Genomic DNA, 19,203 nt, shown 5'->3' with positions numbered 1-19,203 from the left:
TTAGACAATGGATGATATAATTCAAGCTCCATATATATTTCCATTGTGGTTAGTATCAGCAACACAGTACACCTGAAGTAGTTTTTGCTTAAATTGAAAAAAAGCAAAACCTTGACTATTAATCTCATGGTGGAATACCAACATGCAACATATATTAGTAATTAGTAAATGATGTGAAAATAGTCTAGCTCCGTATAAAGCTAATAATATTGAACATGTATATGCCTTGCTGGGATCCAAGGATAAGCACGAGGCCCAAAGATGTAGAAATTACATTTAATTTGCAGATAAATTAAAGGCATGACATTCACATACGTTATACGTACACAAGTGGCAATTGGCATGGCGTGCACACATGCGACACAGAGCCCAGGTCAGTTTTTTTTGTTTTGGCTTCATCGTTAATGCACAGAAACGAAACACACTTTCTTTGTTCTAATATTAAATGTTACAAACTTTGACCATTCTCACCAATGTGGGATCTTGCTGATTAGATCTATCTTATTAATGTGTGTGATTTCCATAATTTTACTTCCATGTAAATGAATATGCAGTTAAATTAACCAAGATGACTATTCAATTCTTTTGGGTACAACATTTTCATATATTCTTCAACTATATTTCTGACTACACTTTGTTTGGATAGCAACATATAACTATACAAGGAATAGGAAGGGGAAAGAAAGAGGATGAATAAGAGGATGGGGGAACTTTCCTCTATATCTCTTCAATTTAAAGAGGTGGTCTTTAGTCTTTACTAGAGAGGCCGGGAAAACAAATCCCTTAGCTTCCTTCCTTCCTTCCTTCAACACCTTATCCCCCATTTCCTCATACCCGGACAAAGTGTAATTGATGGTAGCGAGCGCGAATAGTACTGTAGCAGCCAGCAGGACAATGCATAATTCATATGGACAGTACTGGGCTTTTGAGATTGAGTCTTATCACCAATATAATCAATCTTCACTGGCCACTTGCATTACTCCAAGCCCATGCTATCTTAAACTTGCATTCATTATGATTATTGTATGTCCTTTACTTATATAATTCATATTCAGATATCTTGTCTGTCCTTCATAAATGATAACATTAAAGCTCCATCATTTTGGGATTCCTAAATCTATATTATCTTATGTATATATCGTATAAATAAGATCATTACTGCTGACTGCTGAGTGATGAGGTAAAAGAAAATCTCATAACATTAGAATTTAGCTAATATAGATGGAACAGATGCCAAAAACAAGCTCTCTAAAGATAGCTTCCACTTATGGTTGTGATGATCATGATACTCACAAAAGAACTGGTAATTCTGACTTCTGCAATGTTTTGAGTTTCTCATTCTACTCCTCAATCTGAGTGTGTGTAGCCCGCAATTTTGTAATCCAACAGGGACTCTGTGGACGGCCGTTGCTCATATAATCACAGCTGTAATTGGATCTGGTGTTCTTTCCCTGGCATGGAGTACCGCTCAACTAGGATGGATTGCTGGACCAATCGCTCTACTCTGCTTTGCGTTTGTTACCTACTTATCTGCCTCCCTCTTATCTGACTGCTACAGATCTCCTCATCCTGTAACTGGTTTGCGAAACTCTTCCTACATTGATGCTGTCAGAAACATACTTGGTATATACTACCTCCGTCCTTTATTAGTTTACTCACTTTGACTTATAACACTATTCATTTTTATTACTTTGACCGTCATTTGTACTTTATATGTAAGGAAACTATAATCATGGGTGATATTGTTTGATTCGTCTCAATATGTAGTTTTAGAATATTAAATTTTTATAATTTTTACAAATACATAATTAGAGATATTATTACTCAAATTAAAGTTTTACATCGATAAATGTGAAAAGTCAGAAGGGGTAAACTAATATTCAAGAATTCCCTCATTTTCTTCAGTACTACTAGAATTTTCGCCTTAATTAGGAGTAATCAAGGTCTATCTCTGTTGATGCAAGCTAAGAGCGTTCATTGATTCATTTTGTAAAGTGATAATGTATCAGGAAGGAAACATGTATGGTTCTGTGGTTTTCTTCAATACTTAAGCATGTATGGTGCTGCTGTTGCCTATGTAATCACCACTTCAATCAGCATCAGGTACACAGATAATCTATTAATTTGACCTAGTTTTGTTTAGAGTTTATGCTTTTCCATTATAATTATGTGAATTATGTTGATGCTGACGATAAATGATATACACAAAGCAATTCAAAAATCAAACTGCTACCACAGAGAAGGCCACCAAGCTTCTTGTTCTTATGGTGATAATATTTACATGCTGCTATTTGGATGTGTTCAGATCATAGTGTCTCAAGTACCTGACTTCCACAACATGGAATCGCTTTCTATTTTAGCTGCCATCATGTCATTTGCCTACTCATCCATTGGATTGGGCCTTGGCTTTGCTACAGTTATCGGTATCACTAAGCATTATCAATCAATCCCATAGAAGTTGTTAGCCACTGTTCAATCTCACATAATAGTTATTTAAATCTGTAACGATTCTTGAAGTGCAGGAAATCGAGCGATCAAGGGAAGCATAACTGGAGTTCCTACAACTTCATCTCTAAAAAAATTGAGCTTAGCCTTTCAAGCGGTTGGGGATATCGCTTTTGCCTACCCCTATGCAATTATTGTTCTAGAAATTCAGGTTATATAACCAGCAGGGAATACTTGATTTTACATAATATATATGCATAGAATTTTCGAAACAACAATTAAAAGTGAAAATGATGTTTAAACTCTAAGTGTTGATGAACCAGAATACATTGAAGTCCCCTCCACCGGAAAATCAAACAATGAAAAGGGCATCGATGGCAGCTGTGTTAATTACCACCTTCTTCTACCTCTCTTGTGGATGCTTTGGTTATGCGGCCTTTGGGAATGACACACCTGGGAACATTTTGACGGGTTTTGGATTCTATGAACCTTACTGGCTCATCGACTTTGCCAATGCCTGTATTGTTGTGCACCTTGTAGGAGGATATCAGGTACGCAATTAGTATTACTTGATTATGTAACCGAGCCATCTTAGTTAATTCTGAACCATGCACATACAGCCTAATATGTATATTTGTAGGTTTACAGTCAACCAGTGTTTGCATTCGTGGAAGGATGGGCTGCTAAAAAGTTCCCAAATAGCAGCTTTGTGAATGAAATTTATTCGGCGAAGATGCCATTGTTGCCAACTCTTCAACTGAATATACTAAGATTGTGTTTCAGGACAGCATATGTTGCATCTACAATAGGGATAGGCATGATTTTTCCTTACTTCAATCAAATTTTAGGGCTGCTGGGGGCCTCAACTTTTTGGCCCTTGGCCATATATTTCCCAGTAGAAATGTACATTGTCCAGAAAAAGATGAAGGTTTGGACAACCAAGGGTATTCTACTCCGAACTTTTAGTATTGCTTGCTTGCTAGTAAGTTTAGTTGCCTTAGCAGGATCAGTGGAAGGGCTTGTGAGCGCTAAGTTAAATAAACCAAGCGGTACTGATTCTCATCTATATGCATAAACCTGGACCTGTTTGTTTTTGTCGATCCCAGGTTTTGGCACCAAACTAAGCTAGTTGGTATCCGCACATATATTTGTTACTTATTGCTGAAAACAAGTTTGCTGAACTTGAATGTCAGAATATAATTCGTTGTAACTTATTCTATTACTTCGTGTCAAACTTGTTACTATGTGGAGAATCATTTCCCACCCTTCTATAAAACAAATAAAATATGCAAATTTTACTTTTATACTTTGTTTAGATAGCAAATAGCCTTACATGTAGGCGGTGTGTAGTTAATTTCAGGTATTGTGTCAGACCGTCCGACCATAATCTTTGGTCGGACGACTTTCAGTTGGTTTCAATTTTTTTTCAGTTGGTTTTAAATTTTTTTTAATTGGTTTCAAATTTTTTTCAATTGATTTCAATTTTTATTCAGTTGGTTTCAAATTTTTTTCAGTTGGTTTCAAAAATTTTTCAGTTGGTTTCAATTTTTTTTCAGTTGGTTTCAATTTTTTTCAGTTGGTTTCAATTTTTGTTCAAAAGACCAAATGAAAGAAAAACAACACAAGCTGAAAAAATTTACACACCAACTGAAAGAACACAGAAGACCAAATGAAAGAAAAACAACACAAGCTGAAAGAAATTAAACACCAACTGAAAGAACACAGAAGACCAAATGAAAGGAAAATCATATCACTTACTTGTATCTTTCTTAAGTCTTCTTGTTCAGGTTTTAATTTTAAAAATGTTGAAGTATGAAGCATGGTGTGCTAAATGTTCAGTTAACTCTGCTTAGTATTCTCTCTAGGCCTAATATATCTTCCTAGGCTAATATCTTCTCTCTGTGGTCCTGTAACCATTTTGTCTGTTAGTCATTTAAGTTTTGTCTGATAGTGATAGAGGTGTCTCATTGTGATAGGACACTGATATCTATGACCTAGGGATTGGCAACTGTGCCGCCTTATTTAAGCTGTAATGTCTCATTTATGACATAACAACAAATGAATGAAAGAGAGAAATACTTGGAGAGAAAGAAAGCTGCGCCTCCAGCATCTTCACATTGTATTCAGTAACATTTTAAATGTTATCATGGTATCAGAGCCAGGTTCGAATTTTCTCTCAGGTATTTCCTCTTTAAGGCTACCTAGATTGTAAACTGGAAAGTGTCTGTTTTTTCTTAAAGTTTGCTCCTTTTTTCTGGTGTTTTTGAAACTCTGATAGCTGGAAAAACTTCTGCTTAATCACTTGAATATATCTTACCTAAGTGTGCTTAGTAAAGCATCATGGTGCCAGGAATAGACAACAGTAGTCCCCTATATTTACACCCATCAGATGGTAGTAATTCTATCACTGTAGAAAAACTTCAAGGATCACCTAATTATAGATCATGGAAAAGGTCTCTAGAAATAGGCCTAGCTTCCAAGAGAAAACTAGGTTTTGTGACTGGAACAGTGAAGAGAGATCCTAGTGAAGCAGTGAAACAGGAGGCTTGGGATACTTGTAATAGTATGGTTATATCATGGATTATTGGAAATGTGAGTGAATCCATAAAAAAGTCTATAATGTTCCTGAGTAGTTCAGCTGAAATGTGGAAACAACTTGAAAAGAGATATGAAGTTACAAATGGGTCTAGAAAGTACAAGTTGTCCAAACAATTGTATGAGACCAAGCAAGGTGAAAAAAGTATAACTGACTACTATACTGAAATGAGGGGATTGTGGGAAGAACTTGAATCATTGAATAGTTTACCACCCATCACCACTTTAACAAATGAAGTGAATGCTTTTGTGAAAGCAATGAATGAACAGCAAGAGGAGCAAAGGCTGTTTCAGCTATTAAATGGGCTTGATGATGTGTATGGTGTTCAGAGGAGTCATTTACTGATGATGATTCCATTACCCTCAGTAGATGTGGCATGTAGCTACTTGCATCAAGAAGAAAGTCAAAGAGAAGTCTTGAGGCCAGTAAAAGAAGAGGCTGAGGCTGTTGCTATGTTAAGCAAAAGTAGTGAAGTCAGCTGTGGAGAATGTGGAAAGATTGGTCACACGAAGGATAAATGTTGGAGAATTGTGGATACCCTAGTAGACACCCCAAGTCTCAAAGAGATGGAAAAGAAAGAATTAAGGAACCATGGTACAGCAATAGAGGGGGAAGGTGGAATAGAGGAGGCATAAGTAATAGAGGTGGAAGGAGTGCAGCCCATGTAAAGAGTACCATGGATGGTAGCTCAAATGCTGGAAGTAGTACCAGCATCACTGCTCAACAGCTTGAGCAGCTGATGAAACTTCTGCCTACCCCCTCAAAGGCTCATGGTTCAGATACTGATGAGGAAATGGATTACAGTTATGCTGGTATGGTTAGCTGCAACCTTGCAGATTGTGTGAAGACTGAGTGGATTATAGACTCAGGTGCCTCAGATCACATGACAGGATCTTTGAGCATGCTGAAAAATTCGTCTCAGATGAAGAAAGAACAAAAAATCAATCTACCTACAGGGGAGACAATTGTGATATCTCACACAGGTGAAGCTGAACTGAGATGTGATCTCAAGCTGAGGAATGTACTCTACATTCCAACTTTCAAGCACAATCTCTTGTCTGTACAAAAACTAGCAAGAGATGAAAATTGCAAGGTAGATTTCTATTCTGATTTCTGCATTATCCATCACAAGAACAGCAAGAAGGTACTGGGTGTAGGAAAAGCTATGCATGGCCTATACTATCTCATTGACAGACCTTTGACTGAGATAGTTCAAGAATGGAAGGAGAAGGGCTTTGAGATGCATGGTAATGAAAGAACAGCAAAGTGCAATGCCACAAGAACTAATGTGAGTGTGCCTGACACTGTAACTGAAGTACCAAATGTGTCAAAAACAACACTCTAGCACTGGAGACTTGGTCATGCACCACTCCAGAGAATTAGTAAAATCAAGAACCTTGAAGGATTCAGGGAGCAGAAGAATGAAGTCTGCATCACTTGTCCTTTGGCAAGGTTCACCAAAGTTCCATTTGCTGTGAGCAACTCAAGAGCCTCTTCATTGTTTGAGTTGGTCCATATAGACATCTGGGGCCCATATAGGGTTGCTACCAGGCAAAATCAGAGATATTTCATAACTATTGTGGATGATTTCAGCAGGGTTACATGGGTGCACTTGTTGAAACAGAAGTCAAATGCATTTGAAGCTATAAAAACTTTTGTTCTCATGGCTCACACTCAGTATGCATGGAAAAGAAGTCAAGGTGATTAGAAGTGATAATGCTCTTGAGTTTGATGATAAACAGTGTAGACCTTTTTTCACTGAAAAAGGAATTATACATCAAACTAGCTGTGTAGATAGGCCTGAACAAAATGGTAGAGCAGAGAGAAAGCACAGAAACATCTTAGAAATGGCTAGAGCATTAAGATTTCAAGGTGGGTTGCCTCTTCAGTTCTGGGGAGACTGTGTGTTGTGTGCTGTGCACATCACAAATAGGTTGCCTAGTGTAATCTTGTGTAACAAAACACCATTTGAGGTGCTACACAACAATGCACCTTCATACACTCATCTGAGGGCCATGGGATGTCTTGTAGTAGCAAGTAATCCAAGCAGAAGCAGAGATAAGTTTAATGCCAGAGGTGTGCCCTGTGTATTCTTGGGGTATCCACACACTCAAAAGGGTTACAAGCTTCTTAACCTTGTAACCAATGTAACATTTGTGAGTAGGGATGTGAAATTCTATGAAAGTGTATTTCCATATAAGCTCTTTCAGGCATCTTCCAAGAAACTTGACAGCAGAGAGTTGATAAGTGGGGGTATTGATGATGTAGAGGATGAAAATAATGAAGAGGAAGAAGAAAACAACACAGCAGAAGTGCAAGAAGTAAGAGAAGAGAGAGAAGTGAGGAGATCTGGAAGAACCCACAAAACACCATCATGGCACCAAGATTACATAACAGCTAATCACACCACAAAAAACCTTCAGCCTCTCAAAATTAACCAAGTCACTCAAACACAAACCACACCTCAGTTCACTTGCTTCATGTCCCAATCTCTCACTCATCATGAACCAACTGGGTTCAAAGATGCATTGAAAGATAGAAAGTGGGTTCAAGCCATGAATGATGAGCTTGAAGCACTGGAAGAAAACCAAACCTGGATCATAACCAATCTCCCACCTGGAAAGAGTGCTATTGGCTGCAAATGGTTGTATAGAGTCAAATACAACTCTGATGGAAGTGTGAGTAGATACAAAGCAAGGTTAGTAATACTGGGGAATAGACAAAAACATGGAATTGACTATGATCAGACCTTTGCACCAGTAGCTAAAATGGCTACTGTGAGGTCTTTATTGGCCTTAGCTGCTATCAAAGGTTGGCACTTGCATCAGATGGATGTCAAGAATGCCTTCCTTCATGGAGAATTACAAGAGAATATCTACATGAAGATGCCTCCTGGGTATGTAAAGATGGGTTATAGGATTGCAGTTCATAGTGAAGGAGAATATGAAAAGAATACTACTCAAGTGTGCAAGCTCCAAAAATCACTGTATGGGCTCAAGCAAGCACCCAGACAGTGGTTTGCAAAGCTAAGCAATGCACTGAAGGGTTATGGTTTCCTTCAAGCAAAGTCTGACTACTCACTGTTTACTAAGAATGAGAAAGGTGTAACTCTCATCATTCTAGTTTATGTGGATGATTTAATCATTGCAAGTGATGATAAGAAAGCCATTCAAGCTACAAAAAGGCTCTTGAGTAGTCATTTCCAGATGAAGGACCTAGGTATCCTCAGATATTTCCTAGGGATTGAGGTTGACCATTGCAAACAAGGTATCTTCCTCTCTCAGAAGAAGTATGTTCAAGATTTGCTGAAGGAATATGGGATGTCTAAGTGCAAGCCTGTTAGACTACCCATGGACAGTCATGTCAAACTGGTCACAACCACCACTAATGCTCTTCCTCAGGCTGAACCCTATCAAAGGCTAGTGGGAAAACTGATTTATCTCTCTCTCACTAGGCCTGATGTAACATTCAGTGTACATGTTCTGAGTAGGTTCATGCACCAACCATCAAGCACTCATATGCAGGCAGCCAAGAGGGTGCTCAGATACTTGGCAGGGTCAATAGATCAGGGAATTCTACTTGCAAAAGAATCACAAGCTCATCTTAGAGCCTTTTGTGATAGTGACTGGGCAGGGTGTCCCAACACTAGAAGGTCAACCTCCGGGTTTTGTATCCTCCTTGGAGAGTCCCCTATCTCATGGAAATCAAAAAGACAGCAAGTAGTTGCCAGAAGCAGTGCTGAGGCAGAGTACAGGTCAATGGCCTTAACTATCTGTGAGGTTATGTGGCTGAATCAGCTCTTCAAGGATCTAGGTGTCAGTCACATGTCAAAAACTCCTCTTTACTGTGACAACCAAGCTGCTCTTGCAATAGCCTCAAACCCAGTTCATCATGAAAAGACAAAGCATTTTGACATTGACTGTCATTTCATTCGAGACAAGGCTAATGAAGAAGTTGTAGTTCCATCTTATATCTCAAGCTCTCATCAAATTGCAGATGTCTTTACCAAGCTCCTCTCTACTAAGCAGCATCAGTTCCTTCTCTCCAATCTGGGAGTTTAGAAGACTCCTCACTCTCAGCTTGAGGGGGAGTGTTGAAGTATGAAGCATGGTGTGCTAAATGTTCAGTTAACTCTGCTTAGTATTCTCTCTAGGCCTAATATATCTTCCTAGGCTAATATCTTCTCTCTGTGGTCCTGTAACCATTTTGTCTGTTAGTACATTTAAAGCTTTTGTCTGATAGTGCATAGAGGTGTCTCATTGTGATAGGACACTGATATCTATGACCTAGGGATTGGCAACTGTGCCGCCTTATTTAAGCTGTAATGTCTCATTTATGACATAACAACAAATGAATGAAAGAGAGAAATACTTGGAGAGAAAGAAAGCTGCGCCTCAAGCATCTTCACATTGTATTCAGTAACATTTTAAATGTTATCAAAAAAAAAAAAATCACTTTGGGGTACTGGCCATGCAAATTCTCAGCTACACCATTCTGTTAAGCATTGGTGAAGAGATTCTATTGCCACCAAAAGAATGTATCTCTTATTATCACGCTTATAGACTTCCTGCATATCAACCTGTGTTAAAATCTCTCATTTATGCTGCTAAGTTTCTTGCATTAACAGCCCTATTACTCAACGCAACGCTGTTCTGCAAGGTTTTTAAATTTAGAAAGAGGCTAAATGATGATGAACCCTCCACCACACCGCGTACTCTTGGAGACTGGCGTGTTTTGCTCTCCTTACTCAAGAGATTAGCTTTCGTTTATCTAGTTTTTTCTTACAAGCATCATCACGTTGTCTCTGTATGAGAAAGGAAAACATGTTATGGAAATTGCTTGTTTCGTGCTAGTTGATTTGCTGATAGAACTCAGTAGTAGTCCTTGCATCTTCTTCGTCTTCCTTGCGCTTGCTCAGACGCGTCCGACGGAAAGTATTGGGTCAGATGGTCTGACCCAATACTTTCACTTTACTTTTATACTTTGTTTAGATAGCAAATAGCCTTACATGTACGCGGTGTGTAGTTAATTTCAAAACTTATTATTCTATTATTTACTCCATCCGCACTATAGTTATGATTACATTTAAAATGTGAAATATTAATAGTTAGATGAATTTAGATATACTAATTCGCTAAACTAACAAAGGTGTGAGAAGAAGAATAGACAGTATGAGTTGGTTTGATTGAATTCAAGAGTATCAAAGGTAGTGAGTGTTTTAGACTTTTCAAGTGTATGTCTTATACATCCTCTTATATTGTAAAAGAAAGTCAAAATGTTTTATCCATTTAATTTTTTGATTGAAATATTTGATGCATTGATAGGCTATCGTACACCCGTCAAAAATAATTCCTGTAAAACCTTCTAACAATGTAGTAGGGTAAGTAGGGTCGAATCCACAGAGAGATGGTCGCTTTAATATAGTTTCTAAGGTATGGAGAAACTAAACAAGATCACAAATATTTGAATTAAAGTTCTAAACTAATCAAACTACGAAAATCAAACTAAAAAGATCTAGGGCAATGGTTCACCATGTTTATAACTGTAATCTATCAAAATATCATCAATGGTTCAATGAATCAAATATCTAGAGCACGGGTTAATCCTTGGTCAGGCACTAACGCTCTCAAATCAACATCAGTTAGTACGGTCGCTCAACATAATCAGATTTGCTAATTGTAGGTAAGCCTCTAAAGAGTACTATCTCTCGATCTATGACTCGATATTAGCAATATTTAATCAGACAATTGATCAGATTGCAAGATTAACAATAAAACACTAATCAATTAGAGAAATCAATAACAATCAAACCATGAATAAATATCAATCAAATCATAGCATATAAACATGGATTCCCAAACCCTAGATATAAAAACTACTCTATCATGAAATAAATAATGAAATCTAAAACTAAAAGAAAACATAATCAAAGAAATCAATGAAATAAACTAAAAGAAATCATGAATTAATGAAGGAGATGAAAACTAGGGTTTACAACTAAAAACTAGAGAGAAAGAGAGGAAGAGAAAACTAAACTAAGAAATAACGTGATAAGGGGCGAAGAGAGAAAGAATCAAAACTAATCTAAATAATATCTTTTAACCTAATATGACTAGGAAAGTAATTTACAAGATAAGAAAAGTCTTAATTAAATCATTAATAGGCGGATTAGTGATCCGCGCGTACGCGTGGCAGATTCCAGCAGAAACAGTGCAATCTTCCGAAAGGCATAACTCCTTGACTAAAAGTCTTCTCGGGGCGTGCCACCTATCGTTGGAAAGCTCTTCAAGTCTAGTTTCCAAATCTGCTGGAATTACTCAATTACAATAAGCACATCAAAAGTTATGATCAGAAGAGTAGAGATGACTCCTTTTTCACATTTCTTCTAATGATTTTCCGCTTCGTTTTTGCTCAAACTCGTACTATGACATATCCATACGATCCTTATTCATTGTAACTCCTTTCCAAGTGCTCCTAATTCTCAAGCTTAGCTAATCATACTCCAAATACGTTATCAATACCTGAAATTCATCAAAAACAAGAAAACATACTGAATAGGAGTAGAAAATCATAACTTAAGAATATAATGCAATAATGAACCTAAATATGAAACTAAATGCAACCTAAATGCACCTAAAAACTATATATAAATATGACTTATCATGCATATATCATTTTCAACTTGTTTAGAATGACAATTTGAAAAGAGAAAAGTTCTTAATTTTTTTTTTTGGAATTTTATTCAATTCATTAGATCATTAAGTGTAATTTAGCATTTTCATATGTGGAAGCCATTTTCCTCCCTTTTCCCCTTATACTACCTTCGTTTTAAAATCCCTAGTTTACATACTATTGCTTTTTCTATTTTTGAAAACATATTACATCTATTTTCTCCTCTTTTTCCATCCATATCATTCAATTTATTCTAACCCACTTTTTTAGTTTCTCTCCACCTTTTTACATTATCTCTCATACTTTTTCAAATTAATCTATACACTTTTCTTTTTTGTCTATTTCTTTTTAATCTACATACTGTTGCGTTTTCTATTTTTGGTAACATATCACACCTACTTTCTCCTCCTTTTACACCCATGTCATTAACTTTTTAAAATTTTAACCCACATTTTAGTTTTTCTCTCTCACTTTTTCGTTTCTCTCTCCATCTTTTTAGTTTATCTCTTATACTTTTATACTTTCTCTTTCGTTCTCTCGAGAGTAAAGTGTAACACAAGCTGTGCATGAGCCCACTAGTGGCTATTGTCCTCTTTGGACCATACATTGCAAGGATTTTCTTTGGTGCAAAAATGAACTCCTACCCAAAAACCTTTAAGTAGCCTGCCCTCGTAGGCACTACATGACACTGGAATGGGTCTTGACTCTGGTATAATCTGTAACACCCCTAGGTGTGCAGAAGCCCACTGGTAGATATTGTCTTATTTTTTTGGGGTCATGCCCCGCAAGGATTTGACTTGGTACGAAACCGAAGTTCTACCCAAAAGGCCTCTACTAGGTTGAGGTGTCCACCTCTATATAAATAAGGATTCGTTCTCCTCGACTTTCGATGTGCGATAGACGAGATCTTAGGCAACTTTAATGCCTAAAGAGGACGATATGTACTAGTGGACTCCTGCACACCTATGGGTGTTCGTTATATATGGTATCAGAGCCATGGCCCATTCCGATAGCCTGTAGTGCCTATGGGGACGCAGACTTAAGGAGGGGAGAAGGTGTCTAACAATGTTATCAGGATTGGAATCCTACTTTGGATCTTAGGGATTGATAGAATCGAATCGGTGGCATCGGATTGTAGGATTGTAAGATCCTATAATTCGGTGAAATAGAGATAATTATACTAGAATTTGGTGAGAACCTCGTGTTAAAAATTTACACATATTAATAATGACTTTTTTAATTAGCAAATGGTGATAGTTTTTCAATACTATAAGACTAAAGTAACATGCGACCAAAATCTAATAGGAGAAATATAATATGTGAAATTACTTTATGATGTTTATACGATCGAATCGGATTGTAGAGTTGTAGGATTGCAAAATCGTGTTAAGATCCTATATACTATGTGTTTTTTTTATGGGTGGGTATGATCGAAAGATCCTACAAAATTAAGATCCTATGTAGGATCGGAATCGGTGAGGTCCTCCAAGATCGTAAAATCGTAGGATCGTAAGATCCTGATCGGGATTTTAACAACAATGATGTCTAAGATTTTGGCTATCACACATAGATAGTTGAGGAGAACGGATCCTTATTTACATAGAGGTGGACACCTCAACCTAGTGGAGACCTTTTGGGTAAGATTTCGGTTGTGCACTAATATTTCGGTTATGCACCAAAACAAATGCTTACGGGGTAAGGCTCAAAGAGGACAATATCTACTAGTGGGCTTCCACACACCTAAGGGTATTACATAAAGTTTGTAGATTAATTTGAAATGGAGTTACTATAATAGAGTTTACGAAATCAGTGTACTTCAACCTAATAGAATAAGGCTTAAGAGGGAAACGAAAAGGAGGGTTAGAGGAGGAAGGGGAAGGAAAGGAGCATGAAGATGAGCTCTATTTTCTTCTAAATCTCTCCAATCTAGGAGACTGATGTTTATTAAAAGGGAGGACAAATGAATCCCAACGTACTTTTTCCTCCACTTTCACCCAACCAAAGAAAATGCTACTTTTCTATAAATGTTTTTCACTAGTAAAGTACTAAGCATAGACTTCGCCACTTAATCAGAGTACCAGATTATACTCCCTCCTTTCATCCCTAATCTATGAGGGTCATTGTATCTTTTTATTTTTCTCATATGCAAGCTTGTCACTTTTTACAAATAGAGAAAATTTTCTAAATGTTTCTAAATATATAAGAAAAAATATAGTCACGTGGAGTTGTAAACACAAATTTTAGATCTGCAAAATAGAGAGTCAAAAGATGTGAATAAAATATTATATTATGAATATACAAATGTGAGTACAATCTCTAATATAGGGTCTCCAGGCTTGATGCTTAATTGGGATGTGTAGACTAGAGATTTTTTTTTAAACTCTAGAGCAGCTTTCTCTCTCTTTTTGTCTTCTATTTTTCTCCCCTGACAAATGAGGAGGAGAGCTCTATTTATAGAGTTAGGAGAACCATAGGGTTTCTACTTGTCCTGTCTCTTGAGCCTCATAGACACATAACAGTCCAACTTTCATTTAATGAGTCCAAGATCCAATAATAAATGGTTTAATTAAAATGGATTAGGTTTAATAGTTAGCCCAAATTAATTAATTTAGATGATCATTTATTAACAAAAGTCAACATTTGACTTTAATTTGTGACGTGGCATATAATAACATTTTTTTACGGTTATTTCATGAGGTACCCCTGAGTTCTTTGAAAATTCACATGGTACCCTTTTTTTTAAAAAAAATTCACCAAGTACCTTTGAGTTTACTAAAAATGCACCAGATGCCCTCAATGACTAACGGCGTTAAGTTTCGTTAGTCATTAAGCCATGTGGCAACTTCGTATTGGCTCTCTAAAAAATATTTTATTAATAATTAAACAAAATTAATAAAAAAACTTTAAAAAAATTAAAAAAATTTTAAAAAATCTCAACCCTTAGCCATCGGCCCACCACTGCCACCATCTGCTGGCGGTAATCCCACCGCCTTTACCGCCTCCGTCACCCTCCTGCCCCGGCGAGGAGGACCGTTGGTGTCACACCCTCGCCGGTAGCCGTCCCCTCTCCGCATAACCACCATCCCGATGCCAAAACCCCAACCCACCCCCTCGAAAAACCTCCCTCCACCCCACGGCCGGCGCCTAATTAAACCACATCCCCAGTGCCGGTGAACATTTCTCGACCATCCTCAACCCATTTCACTCCTTAAAACACCACATAAAACCCCCAAATCGAAAATTAAGGTTTCGATTTGGGGGTTTTAAGGTTTGTAGGTGGTTGTTTAAGGGGGGAAAGAGGGTGGGGATGGCAGGGAGTGGGGCGACGAATCTTCGCCGGCGCCGTGGAGGGAGTTTTGGCGCCAGCTGTGGTGCAAATGGGGTGTTTCAAGGGGTTAGGAGGGGGGTTTCGTGGGGTGAAGGTGGTTTCGGAGGGAAGAGGAGGGCTGCCGGGGAAGGGGTGGGGGCAGGGAAGAAGAGGGCTGCCGGGGAAGGGGTGGGAGCAGGGAAGGTCGCTGGCGTAGGGGGGTTGCGGGGGTGGGGGTACTGCCGGCGAAAGGGTGGCGGGGGTGGGGGCAGTGGTGGCTGGGTTTGGTTTTTTTTTTTTAAAGTTTTTTATTAATTAATTATTAGTTTTTTTTTTAATTAACTAAATAATCTTTTAGGGAGACAATAGGAAGTTGCCGCGTGGCATATTAGCCCTTAATGACTAATGGTGTTAACGTCCGTTAGTCATTAAGGGCATCAGGTGCATTTTTGGTAAATTGAGGGATACCATGTGAATTTCAAAAGCTTTGTGGGTACCGTGTGAATTTTTTAAGTACTCAGGGGTATCTCATGAAATAACCGTTTTTTTATGTCTAGAAGTCTTATTTGATTTATCTCAATATTAGTACTTTATTAATTAATGTTCAATCATAATACTGTTTACTAATATATAGCGAAAGATATTTAAATTCAAAAAATTTATTAACAAACATGTGTCATCAAAACATAAAAGATAAAAAGAGTAGTCCGCATCCATCTCTTTTTTTACTCCTCCATCTCTTTTTTCTGTGGTCAAAGTAATTAATTTTGAGGTAAAATCTCATTGATAGGTAGGGAAAAAAAAGTATCTTGGACTTTTGTTAGATTCTTTATATTATATACATTTTCTTATATTATTGATTGTTTATACTTCATATACAAATATATGATAAAAGATTATAATTATGAAAGCGCAACATTTTTTTGTAAAAGAATATAGAGGTTCGAGTGTTCGACTATTCGGGGGAGTAGTATTATGGGCAGAAAGAATGAATGAATATAAAGCATAACAGTGGTGACAATTTTGTGTGGCTAGAAGCCTAGAACTAGAAGGGTTGAGATACTAATAGTACCTTTAAACTTTTAAACGACAGACATTTGTTCTTGGTTGGCTGGCTCATGAGTTATGAGTCATACAAAGAGTTTTGATAGAAAGCTATGGTCAACATGCAAATATGATTAAACAAATTCAATACGAGCTTGCTTGTTGCTTCTATAAATTGACCGGCGTTCATGATACATGCCAGGTTATTTGTGTTGTTTACGCAACTCATCTCGTTATACACTTATCCACGTAGCTACTGCCTACTAGCTATATATCTAAGCTTATTATGAGTTAATGATTGGATAATGAATAAACTTCTCCAGAAGATGACGAAATAAATATCCCTTCTTTTTATCCTCTAGTCGTTAGTATCGACTACAAGTGATAACCCTATTGTTTTTTTTTTTTTTTGGAAAAGTAACAAACTTTTGTTAATTTAAAACGGAGAGATATTCCCGGAAGTTCTATTTATCCAGAGTCTTGACCAAAAAAGCCAAGGGTTTGTTGCTGGAGCAGAGAAAGCAAATGGAAGATGACAAGAGCATATCTCTACTCCAATCATCATCAGAAATAGAAACACAAACCCAGAAGAGAACTGGTAATTATATTCAATAATAATGTTCATCGATCTCTGTACTATATATACTGTATCAATTATCATTGTATTTATATGTTACTATTCCATTATATATCCTTGCTCGTAATTAAAAAAAAAGGTCTAATTTTTTTGATTAGAATACAAAGCTAATTAAGATAATATAATTTGAATGTAGATCATTAAGTAACTAGAATTGTTAATGGAGTTTTGTTTTGGCTGCATATATATATATAAAGGTACATTGTGGTCAGCAGTAGCACACATAATAACAGGAGTAATAGGGTCAGGAGTGCTGTCCTTAGCATGGAGTTTGGCTCAATTGGGATGGATAGCAGGTCCCCTCACCATGCTTATCTTCGCCTTCATCACCCTCCTTTCTGCTTATCTCCTATGCAACTGCTACAGATCTCCTGATCCTGAATTTGGCCCTCTCCGAAATGCTTCTTATCTCCATGCTGTTCGCTTCTATTTAGGTATCTTTGTCCTTTCTTTTTACTATGAATAAACCGTCTTAATATATATAGCTTTCTCTTTTAAAACTTTAAACACCACAATACTTATTGTATGTGTATGTTTCAGGAGAGACCAGCGCTTGGATTTGCGGCTTCTTTGTGCATATAAACTTATACGGGATAGGAATTGCTTATACCATTACTTCTGCTATCAGCATCAGGTACTATTATTAGCTGTACAATTGTTAATAAATGGACTCTGTTTCTCATACCAGATTGAGATTATATGTATAGTAGGTTGATGCTTCATCTTTATTGGCAGGGCGATACAGGAATCGAACTGTTATCACAATCAAGGGAACCAGTCTGCACCCTGTAATTTTGGAAATACTTATTATATGCTAATTTTTGGATTTGTACAGATTTTTATGTCCCAGATACCAAATATGCATGACATTAAATGGGTTTCAATAGGAGCTGCGACCATGTCATTCACCTATTCCCTCATAGTGCTCGGACTGGGAATGAGTCATGCTATAGGTATATGCATAAAAAATCAAATACTAAAATTACGTACTAATTAATCAGCTTATGTGCAATAATGTTTTGAAAAATACTATTTTGCAGGAAATGGTATAATTAAGGGGAGCATAAAAGGAGTACCAACCACAAGTGTGATGGAAAAAGTTTGGTTGGTGGCACAAGGGCTAGGTGATATAGCTTTTGCCTATCCATACTCCTTAATTCTTATTGAGATTCAGGTGCGCACATCATTTTCTCAAACTCTGATATATACTTAATTATTTACTTGGGCTGAGCAAATGATGTGAAATTTATGAAGGATACACTGAAGTCTCCCCCATCAGAAAACGAGACGATGAAGAAGGCTTCAACAATATCTCTTGCAATAACAACCTTATTTTATCTCCTTTGTGGAGGATTTGGATACGCTGCTTTTGGAGTTGATACACCAGGAAATCTTATGACAGGACTCAATGAGCCATACTGGCTGATTGACTTTGCTAATGTTTGCATTGTTCTTCATCTTGTGGGAGGATATCAGGTATCAATATCATCTTATTAATTGATGCCTCCTAACGTATATATATGCGCTCTATATATATTGAAATTCTGGTTTGATTTAATTTGGTAGTTGATATTAACCAGATGTCGAAAATTTTATCGCATGAATTAATATAAATTTGTGGTTGGTAATGGTAGGTGTTTAGCCAGCCATTGTTTGCTGGTGTTGACAGATGGGTTGCTCAGAAATTCCCTGATAATGAATTCATCCACAAATCACACACTTTGAAGCTTCCGCTTTTGCCTTATCTCAGAGTGAACCTATTTAGGGTGTGTATACGAACAAGTTACGTTGCATCGACTACCATCCTTGCAATTGTCTTTCCTTACTTCAATCAAGTGTTAGGAATTCTGGGAGCCCTCATGTTTTGGCCGTTATCTATATATTTTCCGGTCGAGATGTACTTAAAGCAGAGAAATATTGAAGCATGGACAGGACGGTGGATTGCTCTAAGAACCTTCACTTATGTTTGCTTAGTGGTTACGTTATTTGCTCTATCAGGATCAATTCAAGGTGTTGTAACCGCAAAGTTAATAAGTTGAGAGTTATTTCAAAGATTTGTAAATAGTGAAGAAAACACTGTTATCATGTGTTATAAGATCTAGCTTCTATGAAAAATGAATTCATAACCCTAAAAGCACAAGTCATGCTTGAGTGCTAGTTATTTTTTCATTTTGTGTGTGCCTGTATTTTAGTAACTATGGTTAGTGCTATGAAAAACTACAAAAATATAAGAGTCACAAGATGCTAACAACGAACAATCTTCTAGGCATGGTGCACTTTCCATAAAGCAATATTCCGACCCTATTCATAAAGCACGAGTTACAAGAAATTCAACTTCGAGATACAAAGAAGAAACAATGCTAGTCACACTAACTATGAACACTATCAGATGGAAACAAGTTTGTGATACATTTGAAATGATAAAGATTTTTAGATTTTGATCTTTAGAGTTTTGTGTGCAAACATGAGAGAGTATAAATCTCACCAACGATTCACTGTATG

General features: G+C 37.1%; 3 protein-coding genes across 5 annotated transcripts; all 3 read left to right on the top strand.

Moving 5' to 3' along the window:
• The first annotated feature begins 287 nt into the window (after positions 1 to 287).
• On the top strand, positions 288 to 3,749 carry LOC104892016 (probable amino acid permease 7). 3 transcript variants are annotated; one of them, XM_057393801.1, is made up of 7 exons: positions 288 to 373; positions 1,390 to 1,623; positions 2,010 to 2,103; positions 2,209 to 2,423; positions 2,523 to 2,656; positions 2,769 to 2,996; positions 3,086 to 3,749. In XM_057393801.1, the coding sequence occupies exons 1-7, from the start codon at positions 301 to 303 to the stop codon at positions 3,518 to 3,520; spliced, it is 1,413 nt and encodes a 470-aa protein (XP_057249784.1). In that variant the 5' UTR covers positions 288 to 300; the 3' UTR covers positions 3,521 to 3,749. The 3 variants fall into 3 exon arrangements, with proteins under 3 accessions (XP_057249784.1, XP_010676125.2, XP_010676126.2); XM_010677823.3 differs by lacking the exon at positions 288 to 373 and adding an exon at positions 1,163 to 1,303; XM_010677824.3 differs by lacking the exon at positions 288 to 373 and adding an exon at positions 1,163 to 1,303 and having other exon boundaries at positions 3,094 to 3,278.
• Positions 3,750 to 4,785: 1,036 nt separating this feature from the next.
• LOC125496250 (uncharacterized) lies at positions 4,786 to 5,676 on the top strand. The gene has a single exon (XM_048641664.1). It carries the CDS (start codon positions 4,786 to 4,788, stop codon positions 5,674 to 5,676), a length of 891 nt encoding a protein of 296 aa, XP_048497621.1.
• Positions 5,677 to 16,411: 10,735 nt separating this feature from the next.
• Positions 16,412 to 18,870, top strand: LOC104892017 (probable amino acid permease 7). Its single transcript, XM_010677826.4, has 7 exons — positions 16,412 to 16,662; positions 16,899 to 17,135; positions 17,242 to 17,335; positions 17,437 to 17,654; positions 17,742 to 17,875; positions 17,956 to 18,177; positions 18,336 to 18,870. Exons 1-7 carry the CDS (start codon positions 16,590 to 16,592, stop codon positions 18,738 to 18,740), a joined length of 1,383 nt encoding a protein of 460 aa, XP_010676128.2. The 5' UTR covers positions 16,412 to 16,589; the 3' UTR covers positions 18,741 to 18,870.
• The last annotated feature ends 333 nt before the right edge of the window (positions 18,871 to 19,203 follow it).

The sequence above is a fragment of the Beta vulgaris genome, chromosome 4 (assembly GCF_026745355.1).
Source record: "Beta vulgaris subsp. vulgaris cultivar EL10 chromosome 4, EL10.2, whole genome shotgun sequence".
Lineage (NCBI taxonomy): Eukaryota > Viridiplantae > Streptophyta > Magnoliopsida > Caryophyllales > Amaranthaceae > Beta > Beta vulgaris.
Note: the sequence above shows the minus strand (reverse complement) of the source record. Positions and strands in the feature narration are given on the sequence as shown.